The sequence below is a fragment of the Myotis lucifugus genome, unplaced genomic scaffold, assembly GCF_000147115.1.
Source record: "Myotis lucifugus unplaced genomic scaffold, Myoluc2.0 scaffold_7, whole genome shotgun sequence".
Lineage (NCBI taxonomy): Eukaryota > Metazoa > Chordata > Mammalia > Chiroptera > Vespertilionidae > Myotis > Myotis lucifugus.
Window position 1 is genome coordinate 19,065,852 of NW_005871055.1, and position 21,722 is coordinate 19,087,573.

The window sequence follows — 21,722 nt, forward strand, 5'->3', positions numbered from 1 at the left end:
ACCCCCTGATCCGCCATGCTCTGTGTGTGACAGGGGGCGGTGCCGCAGCTCCCCATCAGCCCTACTCTATGCGTGATGGGGGGAGCTCCCCAACCCCCTGATTGGCCCTGCTCTGTGGGTGACAGGGGTTGCGCCCCAACCCCCTGATCGGCCCTGCTCTGTGTGTGACAGGGGGCAGCGCCCCAACTCCGTGATTGGCCCTGCTCTGTGCGTGACAGGGGGTGGTGCAGCAACCTCCCCATCTACCCTGCCTTGAGTGTGACAGGTGGCGGCGCCAACCCCCTAATCGGCCCTGCTCTGAGCCCGACCAGGGCTGTGGGGCAGGCACCTAGGGATTGGGCCTGCCTTCTGCCACCCGGGAGTGGGCCTAAGCCAGCAGGTCATTATCTCCTGAGGGGTCCCAGACTGTGAGAGGGCACAAGTGAGGCTGAGGGACACCCCCCCGCCAGTGCACAAATTTTTTGCACCGGGCCTCTAGTAACTTAATAAAAAAATTGTTTAAAAAGTAGTACATAACATGATCCTTCTGAGGCAATAGTACCATTTTCCCCATCTTATTGGAAAAACTGAAGCAGAGTGAAGTTAAGTAATTGGCTTTGTCAGAGAGTTTATAAGTGTCAGAATCAGAGCCAAGTACAAAATGTGCTAGCTAGCCAGAGTTCATGTATGTCATTGCTGCATCATCCTGTTTTTTCAGTATTAGAGTAGCTTTGCCAGGTTTTAATTTTTAAATCTAAGAGACTGTTCCCAATATATAGGGTAGGGTCCCTATGCCTGGCCAGCGATCAGGGCCATCTTTGGGGCGGCCAGCGGGTGGGGCAAATGGCGGGGCCCCTGCTGGCACCCGCCTTGACTAGTGGCCTGGCGCCGCCTTCTGGCCGGCCCCACCTCCTGATTGCCACCCCTGATCGCTACCACCAGTCACCTCCCTCTCAGGGGGCAGACGCTCAATGCAGGAGCTGCCCCCTGCGTTGAGCGTCTGCCCCCCAGTGGTCAGTGCGCATCATAGCGGCTGGTCGTTCTGCTGGTCCTTCTGCTGTTCCATTTATTTGCATATTAGGTTTTTATTATATAGGATTATTGTATTATTTTCCATATAAACAACTGTAACCCTACTTTTGTCCCATCCTGTATTTCTACTAAGAAAAGCAAGATATTTTACAGGGATATGTGCAAATTAATATTTGTCATGTGAAAACATTTAAAATGGAATTTTATGATGCCAGATATTAGTTACTAGCTTTAACACATAGCTACTCAAAATCCTATTAAGCTAAGTGCAGTGCTTTCCAACCTTTTTTTGCACTATTGCCCCCTAAGAAATCTTTTTATACAATTTTTATCCTAATTATTTCCCAATGATATTTTATTACCTTCAATATGCTGCATATCTATTTTTGTACTGTATATACATCTGTGCTTTATATATTAAAATAGTAAGGTTTTTTTTTCACATTCACCCAACACCAGTTTTCACCCCCTTGGGGATGAGAGTACTTTATTGAGGCTGATGGCAAAAAGTGCTAAGAAGTTATGAAGAAGGATATGAAGACTCAGTAATTTTTAGATTATGTATACATAAAATACTGATTTAAACTTAATTTTGAGAGTCTTACCATTGTTACTTATGACTGTACATTTCTTATTAACCCAAATGTTTAATTTGTGTATGTTTTTTAGTTAAAGCTACTTTAGTAAATGCATTGATGTGTGTGTGTTGTATTTTTAGTTAAAGCTATATTAGTAAATGCATTGATGTGTTTGTTGTTGTTGTTGTTGTGTGTTCACCAGTTATTTTTAAATTACAAAAGACTTTATAAAAGTCATGGCATTTTACTGGGACTTTTTGAGGAATTTAAGCCTCTAATTAAGAGAAAAAGTATATTTAATGTGAGATGAATGTTTCATGGTTAAGTTTTTCTTAGTTAACCACTGCAATTGGTAAGGAAGAAAAATGAAATTTTAATTGTATTCTCCTATGAACTAATGAAATATTAACCTCATTATGAGGCAGATCATTGTACTAATTGGTAATTCCCTGTACAAAAAGATGAATTAGAATATGAATGAATTCTTCTTAATTTGTTATAATGACTTGTGATAATAGTTTATGACAATAGATAGAGGACGAGATATGTTCAAGTACCTTCCATGACACAGCTTTTTCCATAGTAATGATGAATGTGAACTAGTTATATGCATTTATTTAGATGTATATAGTTTTCCTTTCTTATATGACTCATTATATTACATACTTAGTAATATCAAAATTTGTAGTCAATCCACCCTATACCAAACTTATTTAAAAAATCAAACATGCTTAAAGAAATGATCATCTTGAACCTTTTGATACACAATGAGAATGATTAGCTATGTTATCAATACCAATGGCCATGAATACAGAGAGCTAACATTATCCAAATTACTTTACATACACATATGTATAAACACAAAGAACACATTTTTAAAAGTTTGAAAGGGAATTATATGTGTTCTTTAGAATAAAGTTTCAAAAGATTATATTATCTGAGTTTATTAGCATTTAACTTAAAATTATATAGCATTCCTTACTAATGCACAGTTGAAGTCATACATTGTTTGCATTTCTTTACATAGTCGCAGTGTGCCCAGTATGCTGCTGATAGGAGAGAGGAAGAAAAGATGTGTGACCATCTCATTAGTGCTGCAAAACATCGAGATCACGTTACAGCAAATCAACTGAAACAGAAGATCCTTAACATTCTCACAAACAAGCATGGTGCTTGGGGAGCAGTTTCTCATAGGTGAGTTATAACAAATTACAAGAAAATAACTCGTAGATTAATTATGATAGAACTAAAAATGACTGTAAAATTTTAAATGATTTAGAGATTATGATTGAAAGTATTAAAAATTACCGTAATTTTTCATATCTTTAGTAATGTCTCTACAATGGTTTAGAAAAAATCTAAACTTTTAAAAGTAGCTCCAATAGAAGTTATTTCTAATTTAGAATTATGTATACATAATACAAAATTTGTTTAGGCAAGTATTTTAATCTCAAAGAATCAAACCTTTGTCCAGCCGGTGTGGCTCAGTGTTTGAGCGTCCACCCATGAACCAGGATCTCATGGTCAGATTCCTAGTCAGAGTACATGCCCAGGTTTTGGGCTTGATCCCCAGAAGGGGTATGCAGGAGGCAGTGGTTCCATGATTCTCTCTCATCATTGATGTTTCTATCTCTCCCTCTCCCTTCCATTCTGAAATCAATAAAAATATTTTTTTAGTAAAGAACCAAACCTTCCAATTTAGTAAATTTATATCATTCTTAATTTTTCTTATATACAACTAATAATATAAACATTTACTATGGACAAGTGATATATTCTTCTTAAATTTTTTTTCTTACATATTTTTTTATTTACTTGCTCTTAAAAAGGATTTTATCTCAAATTAGAGCATTTATGATTATAGTACAATTAAAACCAAAATTGGTTATTTATAAATTACAAATTAGGGGCATAACTTTCATCTTCTTCTGTATAATGAAATTTTCTAGAAAACTAGGAGTGAAGTAGCTTATTTTGATTGTTAATGTTCTTCATTTGTATATCTTCATTTTATTTGATTCCATTAAGTATTTTTATTAAGTCTCTGCCTGGCAGATTTTAGGGTTTGGTTAATTTTGGACAAGACACTGATAAGAATAATTCTGGTAGAACTGATTCTGTTAAATAGGGAAGAACATTTGAATATGACCAGGGTAGTATTTGACCAACTGTCCTTGCATTTCAAGTATAAGATAGATGTAAGAAAACTTTCTTATTTTTTTAATGTAAATTAAAATTTAACCTAAGGTTTTAAAAATGTTCAACATCAATATTTGTTTGTTATAATAATAGCAACACAGTGACATCTAATATTTATCAAATATTTATTGTGTGCTAGCCCCCATACTAAGAACTTTACATGGATTATTTTTGTTTAACCTTCGGATATCTCTATAAAGGTTTATACTGAAATTTTCTCCATGTTTCAGTGAAGAAACTGAAGCATTCAGAGGTCAGATAAACGTTCATAGTATCACACAGATTGTGTAAATAGAGACAGAGTGTGTCAGTCAGGCTTCCCCAGAAAAGCACAAAACAGACCCTTAGAATATATGTGAGACATAGGGAGAGAGATAGAGGCATAGGCACAGATATAGATTTATTTTAAAGAGCTGGCTCATGATTGGCAGGGCTAGCCAGTTTGAAATCTGTAGGGCAGGGTGACAGGCTAGAAGGTCAGGCAGGATTTCTGTTACAGTCTTTTTTTTTTTTTAATAAATCTTTATTGTCCAGATTATTACAGTTGTTCCTCTTTTTTCCCCATAGCTCCCCTCCACCCTGTTCCCACCCCACCCCCTATCCTTACCCCCCCTCACTGTCCTCATCCATAGGTGTATGATTTTTGTCCAGTCTCTTCTCACACCCCCCACACCCCCTCTCCCCTGAGAATTTTCAGTCCACTCCCTTTCTATGCTCCTTATATTCACCAGTTTATTCTGTTCATCATATTTTTTATTCACTTGATTTTTAGATTCACTTGTTCATAGATATGTATTTGTCACTTTGTTGTTCATAATTTTTAACTTTACCTTTTTCTTCTTCTTCCTCTTCTTAAAGAATACCCTTCAGCATTTCATATAATACTGGTTTGGTGGTGATGAACTCCTTTAGCTTTTCTTATCTGTGAAGCTCTTTATCTGACCTTCAATTCTAAATGATAGCTTTCCTGGGTAGAATAATCTTGGTTGTAGGTTCTTGCTATTCATCACTTTTTTTTTAAATTAAATCTTTATTGTTCAGATTATTACATTGGTTCCTCTTTTTTCCCACCATAATTCCCCTTCACCCAGTTCCCACCCCACCCTCAGCCCTCACTCCCCACCCACTGTCCTCATCCAAAGGTGCACGATTATTGTCCAATCTCTTCCCGCACCCCCCACACCCCTTTCGCCCCCCAAGAATAGTCAGTCCATTCCCTTTCTATGTCGCTGATTCTCTTGCAATCACCAGTTCATACTGTTCATCAGATTATTTATTCACTTGATTTTTAGATTCACTTGTTGATAGATGTGTATTTGTTGTTCATAGTTTGTATCTTTACCTTTTTCTTCTTCCTCCTCTTCTTAAAGGATACCTTTCAGCATTTCATATAATACTGGTTTGGTGGTGATGAACTCCTTTAGCTTTTTCTTATCTGTGAAGCTCTTTATCTGGCCTTCACTTCTGAATGATAGCTTTGCTGGATAAAGTAATCTTGGTTGTAGGTTCTTGGTATTCATCACTTTGAATATTTCTTGCCATTCCCTTCTGGCCTGCAAAGTTTCTGTTGAGAAATCAGCTGAGAGTCGTATGGGTACTCCCTTATAGGTAACTGACTTTCTTTCTCTTGCTGCTTTTAGGATACTCTCTTTGTCTTTTGCTCTTGGCATTTTAATTATGATGTGTCTTGGTGTGGTCCTCTTTGGATTCCTTTTGTTTGGGGTTCTCTGCGCTTCCTGGACTTGGAAGTCTATTTCTTTCACCAGGTAGGGGAAATTTTCTGTCATTATTTCTTCAAATAGGTTTTCAATATCTTGCTCTCTCTCTTCTTCTGGCACCCCTATAATTCTGATGTTGGTACGCTTGAAGCTGTCCCAGAGGCTCCTTACACTATCTTTGTATTTTTGGATTCTTTTTTCATTTTGCTTTTCCGGTTGGGTGTTTTTTGCTTCTTCATATTTCAAATCTTTGACTTGATTCTTGCGCTCCTCTGGTCTGCTGTTGGGAGTCTGTATAATATTCTTTATTTCAGTCAGTGTATGCTTAATTTCTAGTTGGTCCTTTATCACAACATCGAGGGTCTCATTAGATTTCTTGAGGATCTCACTACATTTATTGGCAGTCTTACCAGTCTTTTCGAGGATCTCACTACATTTATCGGCAGTCTCACCAGTCTTTTTGAGGGCCTTACTCAATTTATCGGTGGCTTCTAAACAGTTCTTTAAAGACCTTAAAAGTGTGGTTTTGAACTCTATATCCAGCATTTTGCTTTCCTCCATTTCTGTCATTTGTGTCCTGTTTCTTTGTCTCGGCATTTTTTATGCTTCGCTGTGTCGATAGAGTGCCTTTCTGTGCTAAGTGTTCCAATTACCTGAGGTAGACACTCTTGGTGCACCCCCTTGTGGTCTTTGTGCACAGTCTTGTTGTAATTAAGCCTTGATTGTTGTAGTTATCACTGGGAGGAATTGACCTCCAGGCCAATGGTTGTGAGAATCAGCTGTGTCTGCAGTGGGAGAAATTCTGTGCTGGAGATACCCCTCTGGGGCAGGACTTGCTTCAATGGGGCTTTGGTGCTCACTGAGTCTGCCCCCTGAGTATGTCTTTTATGGTTCCACAGAGCTGCAAACTGGATGGTCCCACTCTGACCTCTGGGCTTCGTGGCTCCTGGATCTCTAGGGAGGTGCTAATCTAGCCTTTGCCTGCAGCTATTCAGCAAAAGCCTCCCTGCAGGGCTTGGGCGGGGCGGGTACCACGGGATCAACAGGGCGGGGCTAGCAGTTATGGCTCCTCTGAGTCCTGCCCTCAGAGGTTTGCTTCTCAATGTCCTGGTAATCGCTGCAAGCCCCTCGGAGAGAAAGCTGCCCTCGAGTTCAGACCGATGCCAGACAGTCCCGCTTCTCCCGTATGAGTCTGGGTCCCTAGAGACTCGCCCGGAACTGGAGCTGAGAGCCTGAGACTCCCTCCCGATTGAAAAAGACATCCGCGCCCTCAGCCGCCAGCCCGCTCCACATGCAACCTCCGCACCTTAGTATTTCACTTCTGCACTGCGCCTCCTCTGAGTCTCGGTATGGTTTTCTCTTTCTTTCTAGTTGTAGGATTTCCACTCAGCCAGCCTTCCTGTGGTTCTGGATGATGTCCGTTCCCTCTTTTAGTTGTAGTTTTGAAGTGGTCGTTCGAGGCAGCAAACTCCGGTGTTTACCTATGCTGCCATCTTGGTTCTTCCAGAGGCAGAGCAACGATATTCATCACTTTGAATATTTCTTGCCACTCCCTTCTGGCCTGCATAGTTTCTGTTGAGAAATGAGCTGACAGTCGTATGGGTACTCCCTTGTAGGTAACTGACTTTCTTTCTCTTTCTGCTTTTAAGATTCTCTTTTTGTCTTTTGCCCTTGGCATTTTAATTATGATGTGTCTTGGTGTGGTCCTCTTTGGATTCCTCTTGTTTACGGTTCTCTGCGCTTCCTGGACTTGTAAGTCTATTTCTTTCACCAGAAAGAAAGTTAGGGGAGTTTTCTGTCATTATTTCTTCAAATAGGTTTTCAATATCTTGCTCTCTCTATTCTTCTGGCACCCCCATAATTCGGATGTTGGTACGCTTGAAGTTGTCCCAGAGGCTCCTTACACTATCTTCATATTTTTGTATTCTTTTTTCTTTTTGCTTTTCGTTATGGGTGTTACTGACTTATTGGATCAGGCAAAGACTCAAAACATCCAGAGACCGCCTCTGTCTACAGATTAATAGGATGCTGACTTGAATTACCCCCAGGCAATTGTCCTCAGGTGTGGTGAGAGGTTTTTTCCAACAGGGCGGGGCAGTTGCCCTTGCCTGGAGGCTAATTGTTACTTTTAATCTCTTAAGTGGCCTCAGGGCAAGGTATTTTCCAATAGGGTGTGTCGACTGTCTTCTCCCACAGGGCAAGGCAGATGTCTATGTGGGAAAAATGTCCTCCGTTGTGTGAGGAAATTACTCAGCCCAGGAAACTTGGGGTGTCTGTCTCCTGAGCTCTATACCCTGAGACCCCAATCCTGGGTTCTGCTCTCACAGCTCCAGTCCACTTCACCCTCCCTCTGCCCGAGCACTACTTAGATGGTTTCACAGAGAATTTTTGTGCATTGGCCCTTTAAGAGGGTGCCAAACTTTCAGCTGCAACTCCCTGGCAGATAGCACCCCACTGCTTTTCACAGCTAGATGTTATGTGGGTACCCTCCTCAGTTTGGTGCTCTCTGCTGGGGAGCCCAGCTTTGGAATTAGATCCCAGAGCTCTTTGTCGCACGCCCCCCCCCCCCCCCACACACACACACACACAGCTGAGATACCTCTCTGGGACTTCAGTTGCCATCTCTTGGTGCCCGTCTAGCCCTTCCACGCCTCTACTCCTCCTACCAGTCTCTATGCAGTCTCCACCTTTGGTCCTTGGGTATCAGGGTTCTCTCCTGTGAGTTTTCCATTGATTATTCAGGAAGCCTTTCCATATTTCAGTTGTATTTCCAGCTTGTTCCTGGGAGCATGTCCTTGCAGCATCTTCCTACTGTGCCACCATTTTTAATAATCTATCCAGCTATTTATTTTTAATCCTCACCAAAGGATATGTTTTTATTGATTTTAGAGAGAGGAAGATGGGGGGGGAGAGAGAAAAACAGAGACATTAAAGTGAGAGATCAACATTGATCAGTTGCCCCCGGTACACCCCCTGACTGGGAATCGAACCCACAACCTGGGTATGTGCCCTGACTGGGAATCAAGCCACACCAGCCAGTGCAGAAGCTAGTTTAATCTTGGCCCTGAGAAGGTTAGGACCATATAAATGCCCCAACTCAGGCTTGTGAGATACAGAATAGGTGTCTAGTTCGTGTCTGAATGAATGAACTCCACTACGTACTTAAAAAAATTTCCCCCCCTCCTCCATTCCTTTCTTTTCCTTACTGTACCTACCGGTGAGTCTTGTTTTATTGCATTCCCACTAGCGCTCTGTAGGGATTAGTGCAAAATGACCATTGTTGTTTATTCCTAGAGTGGTGTATTTTGAAGTCATCTGTTATGGATACATTGTAGAGTCATAAACTATATTTATGACTTTTTAAGTAACTGAGTTGAACCCTTTAGAATATAGAGAAATGGCTTGTTTACCCTCCTCACTGTTCACTTAATCTTGCATAATAGCATTCCCATAAATCTCCCTCTAGATTGTTTAATACAATAGATGAATATTAAAATGTAATGATTGTTTCAGCTTTAGGATTTAACTATGTGATTAACTATATCACCTTTAGCATTTCAAAAATCACTCTTTATTATGGAAAAATACAAATCTTGTTGCTAGAACCAGCCTGCATTTCTTCCCTGGGTCAAATTCGCCATCTTTCTGAGGAAATAACCCAGTCTTGGGGTTTTATTTTGTACATTTGTAGAGAGATTCCAGCTCAAAACTCTATCTAAATGTCCAAAAACAGGACAGTTGCGCGCATTTGTTTCAAGCCAGCTTCTTTACACGTGCACAGAAATCCCAGACGCATTTTTAAATTTTTTAAAACTTTTCAATTTCTAGAAGGAGCATATTCAGGGAGGGGGCGTCCATATTGGATCGCCATGTGGCTCTTTTTTTCCCACATCCTGCTTTGGGGGAAGTTTCAGCAAATGACCTGGTGGCGTATTTTTTTCCCAAAGTCATGCTTAATAGAAAAAAAGATTTTAAATTTTTTCCTATTTCGCTTTCCAAAGTAGTAGCTAACACCCAAGCTTATCTTAGCCAAAATTTGGTTATCATAAGATGTTCTCCGGTAATTTTTAAACAAAACATTAAGTAATCTCATTGCGGTAGAGCTTATAGCTCTGCCCTCTCCTGCCACCTTTGAATCTCTCCGCACCAGAGGCGGATTTGGCAGCGGGGTTTCATTTCTTATTACAGATTTTTGATTCCAAATACAAATTAAAATTTTAATTTGAACAAGAAACCACATTAAAGATGACCATGGCACTCTTTTTTCAGCCTGATTTAAAAGAGTACCTTTTGATATTCCAGTTTCTTTAAAATTTTGCCTTCTTATCAAATTTTTCCCCATAATAATCTGACTTAAACACAAAGTATCACACATGCACTTTCAGATCCGCGGGCTTCCGAAGCTAACATGGGCTCTACGCATAGTTACTCTTACCGCTATTATTGGTGCTGTTTCCACTCAGGCGAATCCTTCTTTTCCAGATGTCCAACGCCATTAATGTTGGTGCTTCCAGGGTTGTCAGTGCTCAGGCGCCATTTATTGTTGGCACTGCCAGGGTTCAGAAAGTCCCTGTTTGGGCACCATTTATGCGGGGGTTCTTGTCCCAGCATCAAGAAGGGTTCAGGAATCTGGAAAAGGCTGCACGTAGATGACATAGGAATCCAGAGACTAATAAAGAGTCTGGAGATGAGATATAATTTTGAAAGGCATTGGGGGTCAGAGGACCTTCAGCTAAAGGAACTGAAGAGTGCCTCCTTGTCTAGGACCCTTGCTTTTATTAACACAATTTGTCCTAAGGCAAGGTGGAGATAATACACTTCAAAGGGTAAGGTTTCAAAGGGTACAGAAGCATTGTCAGTTTGGGGAATAGCTTATGGCTGTTCAGGTGTTTGGCCAGTAGGAGGCAATAACATGTAGATTAAGATGCCCTTTAACTGTCTGGCAGCCACAATCAGTTTCCTATTCAGGTTTGAGGAAATGCCTTTAGCCATTCCCAACAGGTGACTACATGTGTGACTCAACCCTGTTGAGTCCCCAAGTTTCATCAACCTTTTGATGAAACTCTTGAAATTATGACATGCTGGAATTGGTCTATGGCAATCACCCATTTAGTAATATTATAGAATTATCCTGCCACTCCCTTTTTCTAACAAGTAATCCTAGACAATAATTATTTATTATAATTTATATTCTATTTACAGACTCTATATATAGAATTTGATAGACATATTATTAAAAGAAAAAGGAATAATGAATATGCATATTGCGACTATTTTTTAAAAGCAGTTTAAGTTTTTTGTTATATTTCAGAATTTTAACATAAAATTGGTTTTTATAAGAATATTTTAAGATAGCCTTATTTTATATTGTATTTTCAATTATATAACACTAGAAGCCTAGTGCTCAAAAATTTGTGCACTGGGGGGGGGGGTCCCTCAGCCCATCCTGTGCCCTCTGGCAGTCTGGGACCCCTCAGGGGATGACCACCTGCTGGCTTAGGCCTGGTACCTGGGGGATTGGGCCTGAGCAGGGAGTCAGACATCCTTCTGGCAGCCGGGAGCCCTCGGAGGATGTCCACTTGCCAGCGGGGAGCAGACCTAAGCTGCAGTCGGACATCCTTAGTGCTGCTGAGGAGGCGGGAGAGGCTCCCACCACCACCGCTGTACTGGCAGCCATCAGCCTGGCTTATGGCTGAGCAGAACTCCCCCTGTGGGAGCGCACTGACCAACCAGGGGGCAGCTCCTGCATTGAGCATCTGCCCCCTGGTGGTCAGTGTGTGTCATAGTGACCAGTCATTCCCGGTCTTTCTGCTGTTAGGGTCAATTTGCATATTACTCTTTTATTATATAGGAATGCCTGGCCAGCTTGGGTGAGGGGCTGATGGGTGTTTGCAGGCTCGCCACAGCCCCTTCATGGTTGGGGGGTCCTGCTGGGGTGCCTGGCCAGTCTGGTTGAGTGGCTGATGGCAGTTTGCAGGATGGCCAAGCCCCCAAGCAGGGACACTCACCCCACGAGGGTGTAGCCAGCCTGGGTGAGTAGCTGATGGCTGATTGCAGGCTGGCCAAGTCCTCCAGCAGGGACCCTCACCCCATGAGAGTGTGGCCAGCCTGGGTGAGGGGCTGATGGCTGTTTGCAGGGTGGCAACAGCCCCTTCAGTGTGGGGGTCCCCACTTGGGTGCCTGGGCATTCTAGGTAAGGGGCTGAGGGCCATTTGCAGGCTGGCTAAGCCCCCCAGGTGGAACCCTCACCCCATGAGGGTGTGCCCAGCCTGGGTGAGGGGCTGATGGCTGTTTGCAGGCTGGCCAAGTCCCCCAGAAGGGACCTTCACCCCATTGAGGGTGTGGCCAGCCTGGGTGAGTGGCTGATGGCTGTTTGCAGGCTGGCCACAGACCCTTCAGTGTGGGGATTCCCGCTAGGGTGCCTGGCCAGCCTGGGTGATGGACTAATGGCTGTTTGCAAGCTGGCCACAGCCCCTTCAGGGTGGGGGTCCCCGCTGGGGTGCCTGGCCAGCCTGGGTGAGGGGCTGATGGCTGTTTGCAGGCTGGCCACATTCCCTTCAGCAATGGGGTCCCCCCTGGGGTGCCTGGCCAGCCTGGGTGAGGGGCTGAGGGCCGTTTTCAGGCTGGCTAAGCCCCCCAGCGGAGACCCTCACCCCATGAGGGTGTGGCCATCCTGGGTGAGGGGCTGATGACTATTTTCAGGCTGACCACGGCCCCCAGCCACCCAAGCTCCCAGTGGAGGCTGGCTGGAAGCAGGTATCTGGGATTTATTTTCTTCTATAATTAAAACTTTGTTGCCATGAGCAGAGACCATGGCCGGTTCAGGGCAGGCGGGAAGCTTGGCTTCCTCCATCACCTGGGCAACGAAGCCTCCTGCTTGCTCCAGCTCTGTGGCTGCCGGCCGCCATCTTGGTTGGGTTAATTTGCATATAGTCACTCTGATTGGCTGGTGGGCATGGCTTGGGGCATAGCGAAGGTACAGTCAATTAGCATCTTTGTCTTTTATTAGTGTAGATTTCTGTTGATAATTTTTATATGGACACTTTTTATAAGTACCGCGCGCTAACCGATTGCGCGACTGGAGCTCCCTATATGGACACTTTTTAATAATGTAATTATATAATTCCTCAAACATCAAGTTTTACTTTCAATAATTTTTTCTATCCACCCTTTTTGTTGAGACATTCAGGAAAATATGGAGGGGATGGAGGCATTCAAGAAAATGAAATTAGTATGCAGAACACTAGATTAAATTAATGGAAGAAACTAAAAGGATTTAACACCACTCAATTCTCACTATACTACTATATTCCAGAGATTTTGTCCCCAACTGGAAGAAAATCCACGTTTTGTTCAACACCCTTCGAAAAAGTAAATACTACTTGTACTCTTGTTGCTTAGGTAATAGATCGGTGGGATAAAATTATCGTAAAGCAAGTTACATTTATCTCCCATCAACTTCCATATGTAAAAAACTTTTTGTCAGTTTAGTTTGGTGTTCTAAAATTTCTAATCCTCTTTTCCAATAGTATTTGTACTTTGGCTACTATTAATCCAATTTGCATGATAATGATAAATACTAAACACCAAAAGTGTTTTTGTATAATGTAAAATCTGAGAAAAATCATATAATTTTTATTTTTATACAAGTATTATTATAGAAATATGTGTAACAGCTCTGTAAAGACCCTCCTACGCATTTTCAGTCATAATCCAGGCAGAAAACTAAGAAAATAAATGTATCTGAAGCCTGTCAGAAAAGGTCAATTACTAATATGATACAAGTCCTCAGAAAAATAAGATGAATCAAATATCTTTTTAAATTAAACTTTAGACCACTTGCATGAAGTTGAAACAAAAATTTTTCTTTGAAGAGAAGAAGAGAAGAGTATCATTAAATAGTCAACTCCTTTACTTTTAGTTTTAAACCACTGAGTCCCAAAAAGAATACTTTCATGTATTTTAACAGCCTTTCAAGCTGGTGTAAACCTAGAAAATTTGATTCATATGATTCATCTAAAGTAGTTCTCTGGTTAATTTTTAACATTTACATTATTACTAATACATGCTTCTGTCTCAAGTTATAATATATCCTTGTGGACAGTGTTAAGACAGAACCTGTTTTCTTTCAAGACAGGTTCTTTTCTTTATTATTATTCAGTAAATAGTAAATTGCAGTCAAACACTCTATGATGAAGATCCTGTTCAAAGCTAGAGAATGGGCTATTATATAAAGGAGATTTTTATGCGTTTTTGAGTCTTAACATAAACCTTTAAAATTAAGTATGGCTTGCTTATGAATGAAGAAAGACTTTTACAGTCTAGGCAATAACATATGCCCAATATAAAACTATCACATAGGCATTTTAAAAGCTTGTAAACTAGATTTATCCAACTGAGTAAGCTGAATGTTTTTTAGGGCACTTTAAGATACATTATTGTCCGGCCAGCATTGCTCAGTGGTTGAGCTTCGACCTATGAACCAGGAGGTCATGGTTTGATTCCCGATCAGTGCACATGCCTGGGTTGCAGGCTAGATCCCCAGTGTTGAACATGCAGGAGCGCAGCTGATCAACGATTCTCTCCCACCATTGATGTTTCTATCTCTTTCCCTCTCCCTTTCTCTCTGAAATCAATAAAAATCTTTTAAGAAAAAGATACATTATTAGTCAGTAACTTAACAAACATATGAAAAAGACAACTGGCAAAGTACCTTGTTAACGTCTTCAGGAGCACCCATTAAGTATATGATAATTAAGTGGATAATTAAATTTTCACCTTTCAGTAAATTTGATGACTTCATGGTTGGGATTGTATAAGTATTGGCTCCAAATATTAATAGTTCAAGTGTACTTAGGTGATGAGGACCTCGTAATCGGACCCTTTAAGAGCATTATGTCATTGATATTGGGTTTAGATTAAAATAATATTGATGAATCAATTGTTTTTTATGTAATTCTTTATCACTTATAGATAATTTTAATCTACATAAAAAAATAAGGATTTTTTTTCTTTGGTTAATCCAACTACTTCTTATTTACCATCTCCCAGATTATTTTACGTGAAACTTAAATTTTGGCCAACCCAGGTTTGATCTATAACATGATGGTTATTTCACAACCTTACACATACTCCTGACCCAGACATTGTGGCTGGTCTCTGCTCTTCTGATTTTGGTGTACAATACAGGACCTAGAGGAATAAAATATCTCATTTGTCACTTTGTATTCTTGAATGTCTTCAATGTCTGTCTATTCTGACCCACTGGAAACCATGCCATTAAAATGGTTTTCATTTTGAAATACAGTTTCATCCATCTTCCTGCAACCAAAAAAACCACCTTGTATTTCTTCTTGCTATCCTATATAATAAAAGGCTAATATGCAAATTGTCCCCTCAGGAGTTTGACTGACTGGGAGTTTGACCGCTTGCTATGATGTGCGCTGACCACCAGGGGGCGGCGCAGAATAAAGGAACCCGGCCAGAAGCCGGCGGCCAGGGGAAGGCCCTGATCAGCCCTGATCGTTGGCCAGGCCTAAGTACCCTACCCGTGCACGAATTCTGTGCACTGGTCCTCTAGTTTGTTATAAATCCCTTTACCATTATTAACACTACTATTGTTTGTTTCATTCTTTGAAACAATCTGACTCCAGATATTTTAAAGTAGCTCTCTGATTATTTTTTAACATTTATATTGCTACTAATATATAGGATATGCCTCTTAAGGAGGTTGAGAGGATTAAAAACATAGTGTGTCCAAATGTTAGTTATTATGTTATTATCTAAAATAATACAAGTGTAAAATGCTAATTAGACTGGACAGCTGAACGACCTTCCAGATGAAGCCAGGACTGCAAGGGCCTAGGCAAGCCACCACAGCTGTGAGGGCCAAGGCAAGCCGCCGCGGCCGTGAGGTCCGAGCCCCTTGCACGAATTTCGTGCATCGGGCCTCTAGTTATGATGATAATTATGTCACTCCCTGCTACATACTTCCCAAAAGAGGTACCTTCTTAAATTTATAATACTTCAATAATATCTAAATAACTCTGAAAATGTAGTATATTAACTCAATTCACTGTATTTTTGGTTTCAGGTGCTGGGGCTAGAAAGTTTTGTTAAGAAGTGTCCACTATTCCAGCCACTGCTTATAAACAAATGCACCCATACTATCTGAGGTACCATTTGTTATTAATGGGGAACTGTACCATATAGCAGGTCCAAGCATTTTTATGGTAGCCTGCAAATTTAGTTGAGTACCAGAGTACCTTAATTGTTATCCCAGGAAAAAACCAGCACAAGAAAAACAAAAAAGAAACAAACAAAACCACTGACTGACTTTTATTTAAATCCCATCTGGTCAGATCAGAATTTCCAGTTATCCACTTGACATCTTTAACTTAAGGTTAATAAAACTGATTTTAAATATTACCACTTTTGGTTTAGTTTCTCTCTTCTCTCTGCTTCTATAACACTTTCTTACTTATTTTTATATCCCTGCCATATTGTATATTTTTTTACTTTACCACTAAAACTATATTCCTCAGGAGTTTAAGTTCTTGATGCATGAAGCCTGGCACATAAGAGGTAATCTATAAATAAGGAACTGAATGAATGTGCCCAAATAATTATTATTTGGGCATATTTACTAACACTTCAGAAATCATTACGATTGGGTAAAATTAAATAAGAATACATTTTGCTTCTGTCTCTACTTCTAACTTTCTGTTTTACCATGAAATGTGGAAAGAATGAATAATATTATTCAGGATATTTTGAATTCAGTGTATTATTTGGTAAATTTTGAACATAAGAAAAGTCAACTAAATTTAGTGTGAAATTTAAGTTATTAAAATTAAGTTATAAATATTAGTTAAGTAATTATATGGCTAGCATTAGGTGGAGCTTCAGACTAAGACAGACTTGAATTCATATTTCATCACCAAAACTTCAGATCTGTATAGCTTTGACATATTTCCTAACCTTCCCAAGCTTCAATATTTTTCATTTGTAAAATGTAGCCTAATAATTACTTCACAGAATTTGAAGCATGTACATTAGAAAGCAAAATCCTAGAGTTTTATCAAATGTTTATTAAATAAATGACTTTCAAATTGTCAATAATTTTAAAAGAAACCTAAATAACTTATTGGTATTTTTAACTGTTTTATTTTAAGTATGTACAGTATTATATTTGATCATTAGAATATTCATCAACATATCTCAAGCCCAAAACATCTATGGGACTTAAAAGCTACCTTTACTGTTCTGATATCTAATTAAACTTATGGTTTTCTTATGTCCTTCTCACTATTATCAAAATAAAAGCACATCATTTGAGTGAAAGCCTTCATCTCTTTTAAGAATGCTGTTTCTTTCTTATTAATTGCCATTGTAATCTTACAAATATATAGAAATACATGGGTAAAAAGTTATTTAGGAAATAACTTTTCTAAAAAAAAAATCTGTGGTGGAGTATTGTTTATTAGTACAGTTTTTCCAAGAGAAACAATATTACTCACAATTCTGTAGAGTCAGAAATTCATCCTGTGGTTTTAAAACTTTTGGGGCAGCTTTTTATTAAAGTTAAAATGTATATAAGTTTATTTTTTGTTTCTGGGTAAATTAACTATTATTAATCGCCTTGGCATTACTTTCCTGGTCTTTCCAAAAGTCCATGCACAACTTTTGGACACTTACCTAGATTGGACACTTACCTAGTTAAAATCTGACTTACAACTCATGATTGAATTCTTTTGATTTTTTAATGAGAACCCAAAACATCTATTTTGATTATAAAGCTTTTAGTCATGCCATCTCAACTCTAGGCCACTTCATATTTCATATTCATATGCTCTTTTACTTGTTCAACAAGTTTTGTTAAATTGAATTATTTTTGTAGAGTTGTTTAGAAAAGAAAATATTAGAAAATCCTCTCCTATTTATTCAAAGAATAATATTATACCAAGACTAATCCTCTTGACTTTTATTTTTCTTCTCTTCACCTTAATGATTTATGGTCAAACATTCACACTTACATGTTTTATTTTTTCCTTCCACTACATAAAAGACATGTGTGGCAATATTTTTATATGATACAAACAAGGAATCTACCTTATTATGTCATTGTTTTGCAAATATCTACCAAGGTGCCAACTTATGTTCCCAGAAACTATGAGTGAAGTCATAGCATTGGGAGGTTAAAATTTATAATAAATGACCAAAGTTTGGTTTGTAATCACACAGTATCTTCACTACACTAATCCAAAAAGTTAAGGGATTTAGGGAAACATTAGGCATTTTTCCTTAAGTTCCTTTTTAAAAAAAATCACAGTTACCTAAATTAATATGACTATTTAGTTTACAGTTACTGAATAAATTGTTGCCTCTTGCCTCTTGAATATTTGAAGAGTAATGATCTGTGTTCAGTATTTTTACCTTGGAAGTGTTTTTGAGGAGAAAATGTCTAAATATAATAAAGTTTGTCAGGGACTAACAGAGATAGTATAAAGTATAAATCATAAACCTTTGTTATTGTCGTTTTTTTTTGTTTGTTTGTTTGTTTTTTGTTTTTTTTTACAGAGAGGAAGGGAGAGAGATAGAGAGCTAGAAACATCGATGAGAGAGAAACATCGATCAGCTGCCTCCTGCACATCTCCCACTGGGGATGTGCCCGCAACCCAGGTACATGCCCTTGACCGGAATCGAACCCGGGACCCCTCAGTCCACAGGCCGACGCTCTATCCACTGAGCCAAACCGGTTTCGGCTGTTATTGTCGTTTTAAAAAATTATTTTTTAACTTTTATTTTTGGTCAAGAATAGAGGAAGAAAAAAAATCCATTAATTCCATGATCTAAAGGTTTTACTGCAGCAGCTGAAAAGCTAGCTCACTTTTCTTCAATGCTACACTAACTTTTTCAATAAGGCTTCTGTTATAAAGTACAGAGCCCTTGAGCATTATGAAGTTGCTCTGTGGCATTTGTTCATTGATATGGCTGCTTTATTTGAATGTCACATCATTTGAGTGAAAGCCTTCATCTCTTTTAAGAATGCTGTTTCTTTAATTTTAAGTTTAGTTAAATTTCATTTCACTGCTGTTGTTTAAGTGTCTGTAAACATTTTTATAAGCCTGACTTCTTATTCAGAACTTCTGTTAATTAAACCACAATTAATTATAGTGTTACTATTATTCATAAAAACCAGATTTGGCAAGTGACAAATCTTATTTTGGGGGAAAACGGCTGATATTTGTTGTCAAGCATATCCTTTAGTACATTTTTCATTTTTTCTTTATTTTTCTTCTTCCTATAAGTTATCCCAGTTGTTTAGAATTGCACAAGACCTGAGGAATAGCCTCCAGGAGGCTGGAGTCTAGGGTGAGTCTGATGATGAAAGGGATAGGATGTCCACCCTTCTGGACTGTAAGACTGTTGAAGGAGAGGGAGAGGGAGTTGTAGTTAGGAAAAGGGATTGTGAAGTTGTGGGCACATCTATAATAATAAAAGCAAAATATGCTAATTAGACTGGACAGCTGAACGACCTTCCAGATGTCATTCAGGCAGTCCTTCCAGATGAAGTCTCGGCAGCGGGGCCTGAGGCAGAGGCGGTTAGGAGCAATCAGGCAGGCAGGTGAGCAGTTAGGGGCCATCAGTCAGGCAGGTGAGCAGTTAGCAGCAATCAGGCAGGCAGAGTGGTTAAGGGCAATAGGCAGGCAGGTGAGCAGTTAGGGGTGATGAGGCAGGCAGGCAGAGGCAGTTAGAGGCAATCAGGAAGGCATTCTGAGTGGTTAGGGGCGATCAGGCAGGCAGGCAAGTGGTTAGGGGCTATCAGGCAGGCAGGTGAGCAGTTAGGGGCATCAGGCAGGCAGGTGAGGATTAGGGGCGATCAGGCAGGCAGGTGACTGGTTAGGGGTGATGAGTCAGGCAGGCAGAGTGGTTAGGGGCAATCAGGCAGGCCTGTGGTTAGGAGCCTGTGGTCCCGGATTGCAAGAGGGTACAGGCCAGATTGAGGAACCTCCCCCTCCCATGCACGAATTTTGTGCGCTGAGCCTCTAGTGCTCTAATAAATGGAAACTGCAGAAAAGTTGCTGTAAGCCTGTTTATAGTTAAAGCTGTAGGTATCCCACCAGCTGGCTGGGAGCTCAAATATTGAGGGGCATTGTTCAGCATTTCTTTCTTTTTTTTTTTTAATTTTGTTTTATTGCTTAAAGTATTACAAAGAGTATTACATATGTCTCCTTTTTTTTTTCCCCCTTGACATTCCCCCGGCCACTTGTATGCATGCATATATGAGCATAACCAATGGACACAAGCATTTCTTTCTAGCAAGTTTTTAGGTCTCCTTCCATCCTGGTGAGATGATACATTCTATGGTAAGGAAAAGGGCATGACAATCAGATACTCTTTGTTTTCTTTTTTTAAAGGCTGAGGAATAGGGGAACCAAGATTATGCTCTAAGACATTTGGCTTGTTGACAGGTTGTTTTTTGTTGGTGGTGGTTTGTTTTGCATTGTTATTTACTAAACAGAGATTAAGATAAAAAGGGAGTGAGCTACTGTAGTGGTGGCAGTTTTATTGGTATTGATCAAAGGCAGTATCAGACTGATATGGAATTTTTGGACTGGAACACATGGTGTTCCCCTGGGCAGACTGGTTTCTGGGCTCTTTGTCCCCTGGAGTCGAAGAATGAATCCACGGATGGAAGGTGGTATAGCAAAGGTGAAGATTTATTGAAGAACAAGCACAGACTCCCATGTGGGGAGGGGGAAAGAGTCCCACTGATTTACTGTTTCCATGGTTTATAAAGGTTATAGTTCCTGTGCCCTGATATCCCCTCTGATTGGTCAATATTCCCTTTTGAATTGGTTACTATAGTATCTCCTGAGCTCAAATGTCAAACATCACATGGGACATGTGAGGTCCTCCTCCCTCATTGTTCTCCTATTGCCTCTGGGCTTTCTTCCTCCTTTATTTTGTAAATATAGACCTCTTGGCTACTCCCAGTTCCCCTATCTTATATAAATGTAATTGTTGCCTCTCCCTTGTGTTATGGAAATGTACCTTCTCCCAGTTTCCCTCCTCTTATTGAAATGTAACTGTGCCTGGCTATCTTGTACCTTCTCCAAGTCTATAGCCTTGTGTTTTTTCCATGGACCCCAATTCTAAGTATTTTCTAAGCCTGTCTATATTTCTCTAAAATTCCTGTTTCAATACCACCTCTGATTAGGAAACCCCAACTAATGTTGGGGACAGGGGATGCCCTGTCTTTCTGGCTGCTTCCTGCTGGCAAAGGGATCATAGTTTGGGGCGGCAGTCAGGGTCCCATCGGAAGTGGGTGGTCTAAGGGGCCAAGGAAGATGGATGTAGCGGCCTCCATTTGCTCTTCCATGCAGAGGATCAGTTGTAGCTTTAGGGCTTCTAAATGGGAGAATATGGAACATACCAAAGGTTAAACAGGCAATGCTTAAAGATGAGTAATAAAAAAACAGAATAAACAAAGGTTTGAGAAGGGGAGCTAGCTAATAGGGATGGCATCTTATCTTTAATTGGTGCCCAGACTTCTGGGCAAGAGCCTATGAGGCCTTCCTTTTAGCTAAGCTGCTTGCAGCAAGAAGTGTTATTCATGGCACAGACTTTGCCCTGCTCAATCAAGGGCTTCTCTGTGAATAAAAATCTGTAGAGGCTTGAGAAGTGGTTCTGGTCTGGCTGGTGGTAGTGGTAGCATAAGTTGTCCTGTAGACTAAGATTTAGCACATTTTATTCTGAAAGAGATGTGGGAGATATATATCTAATTGAGATTATTTGACCCTGAATTGGGCTGCTTATAACATACTTAGTAGTTAGGGATTTGGAGCCAGTATGGCTGAAAATTTTGCTACATTAGGGATACAAAAAGGAGCTATAAGTAGGAGCATCTTATGGTGTTTCTGAGTCCCAGCAAGGGCAGAGGTCTCCTCCAGGTACCAGCCTAGGGTTCAGGTGACACTTATGAAAAAACAGAATAAGAATTATTAAAAAATGAAAACATTGTTTATCTAGAAATACCAGAGTATGTTACTTATCTGGCACTCATTAACTCTCCAGGATCCCTTCAAAAGAGAAGTTTCAGGTCATCTGAGGCTCACACAAATAGGAATCCGGTGATTCAGCCGATGGTAATGCAGCTTCGTCCTTCTCCTGTATTGGCATTCAAGGCTTACTTGAGATAGATGGATCTAGG

The 21,722-nt window shown here is 40.1% G+C and overlaps 1 protein-coding gene across 1 annotated transcript in view; it reads left to right on the forward strand.

The window, feature by feature from the left end:
- Nucleotides 1–21,722, forward strand: part of NBEA (neurobeachin) — a 928,080-nt gene that overhangs the window by 508,128 nt on the left and 398,230 nt on the right. Inside the window, exon 37 of the mRNA XM_006083617.3 lies at nucleotides 2,617–2,783. Coding sequence (XP_006083679.1) covers nucleotides 2,617–2,783 — 167 coding nt within the window. The remainder of the gene's footprint in view (nucleotides 1–2,616; nucleotides 2,784–21,722) is intronic.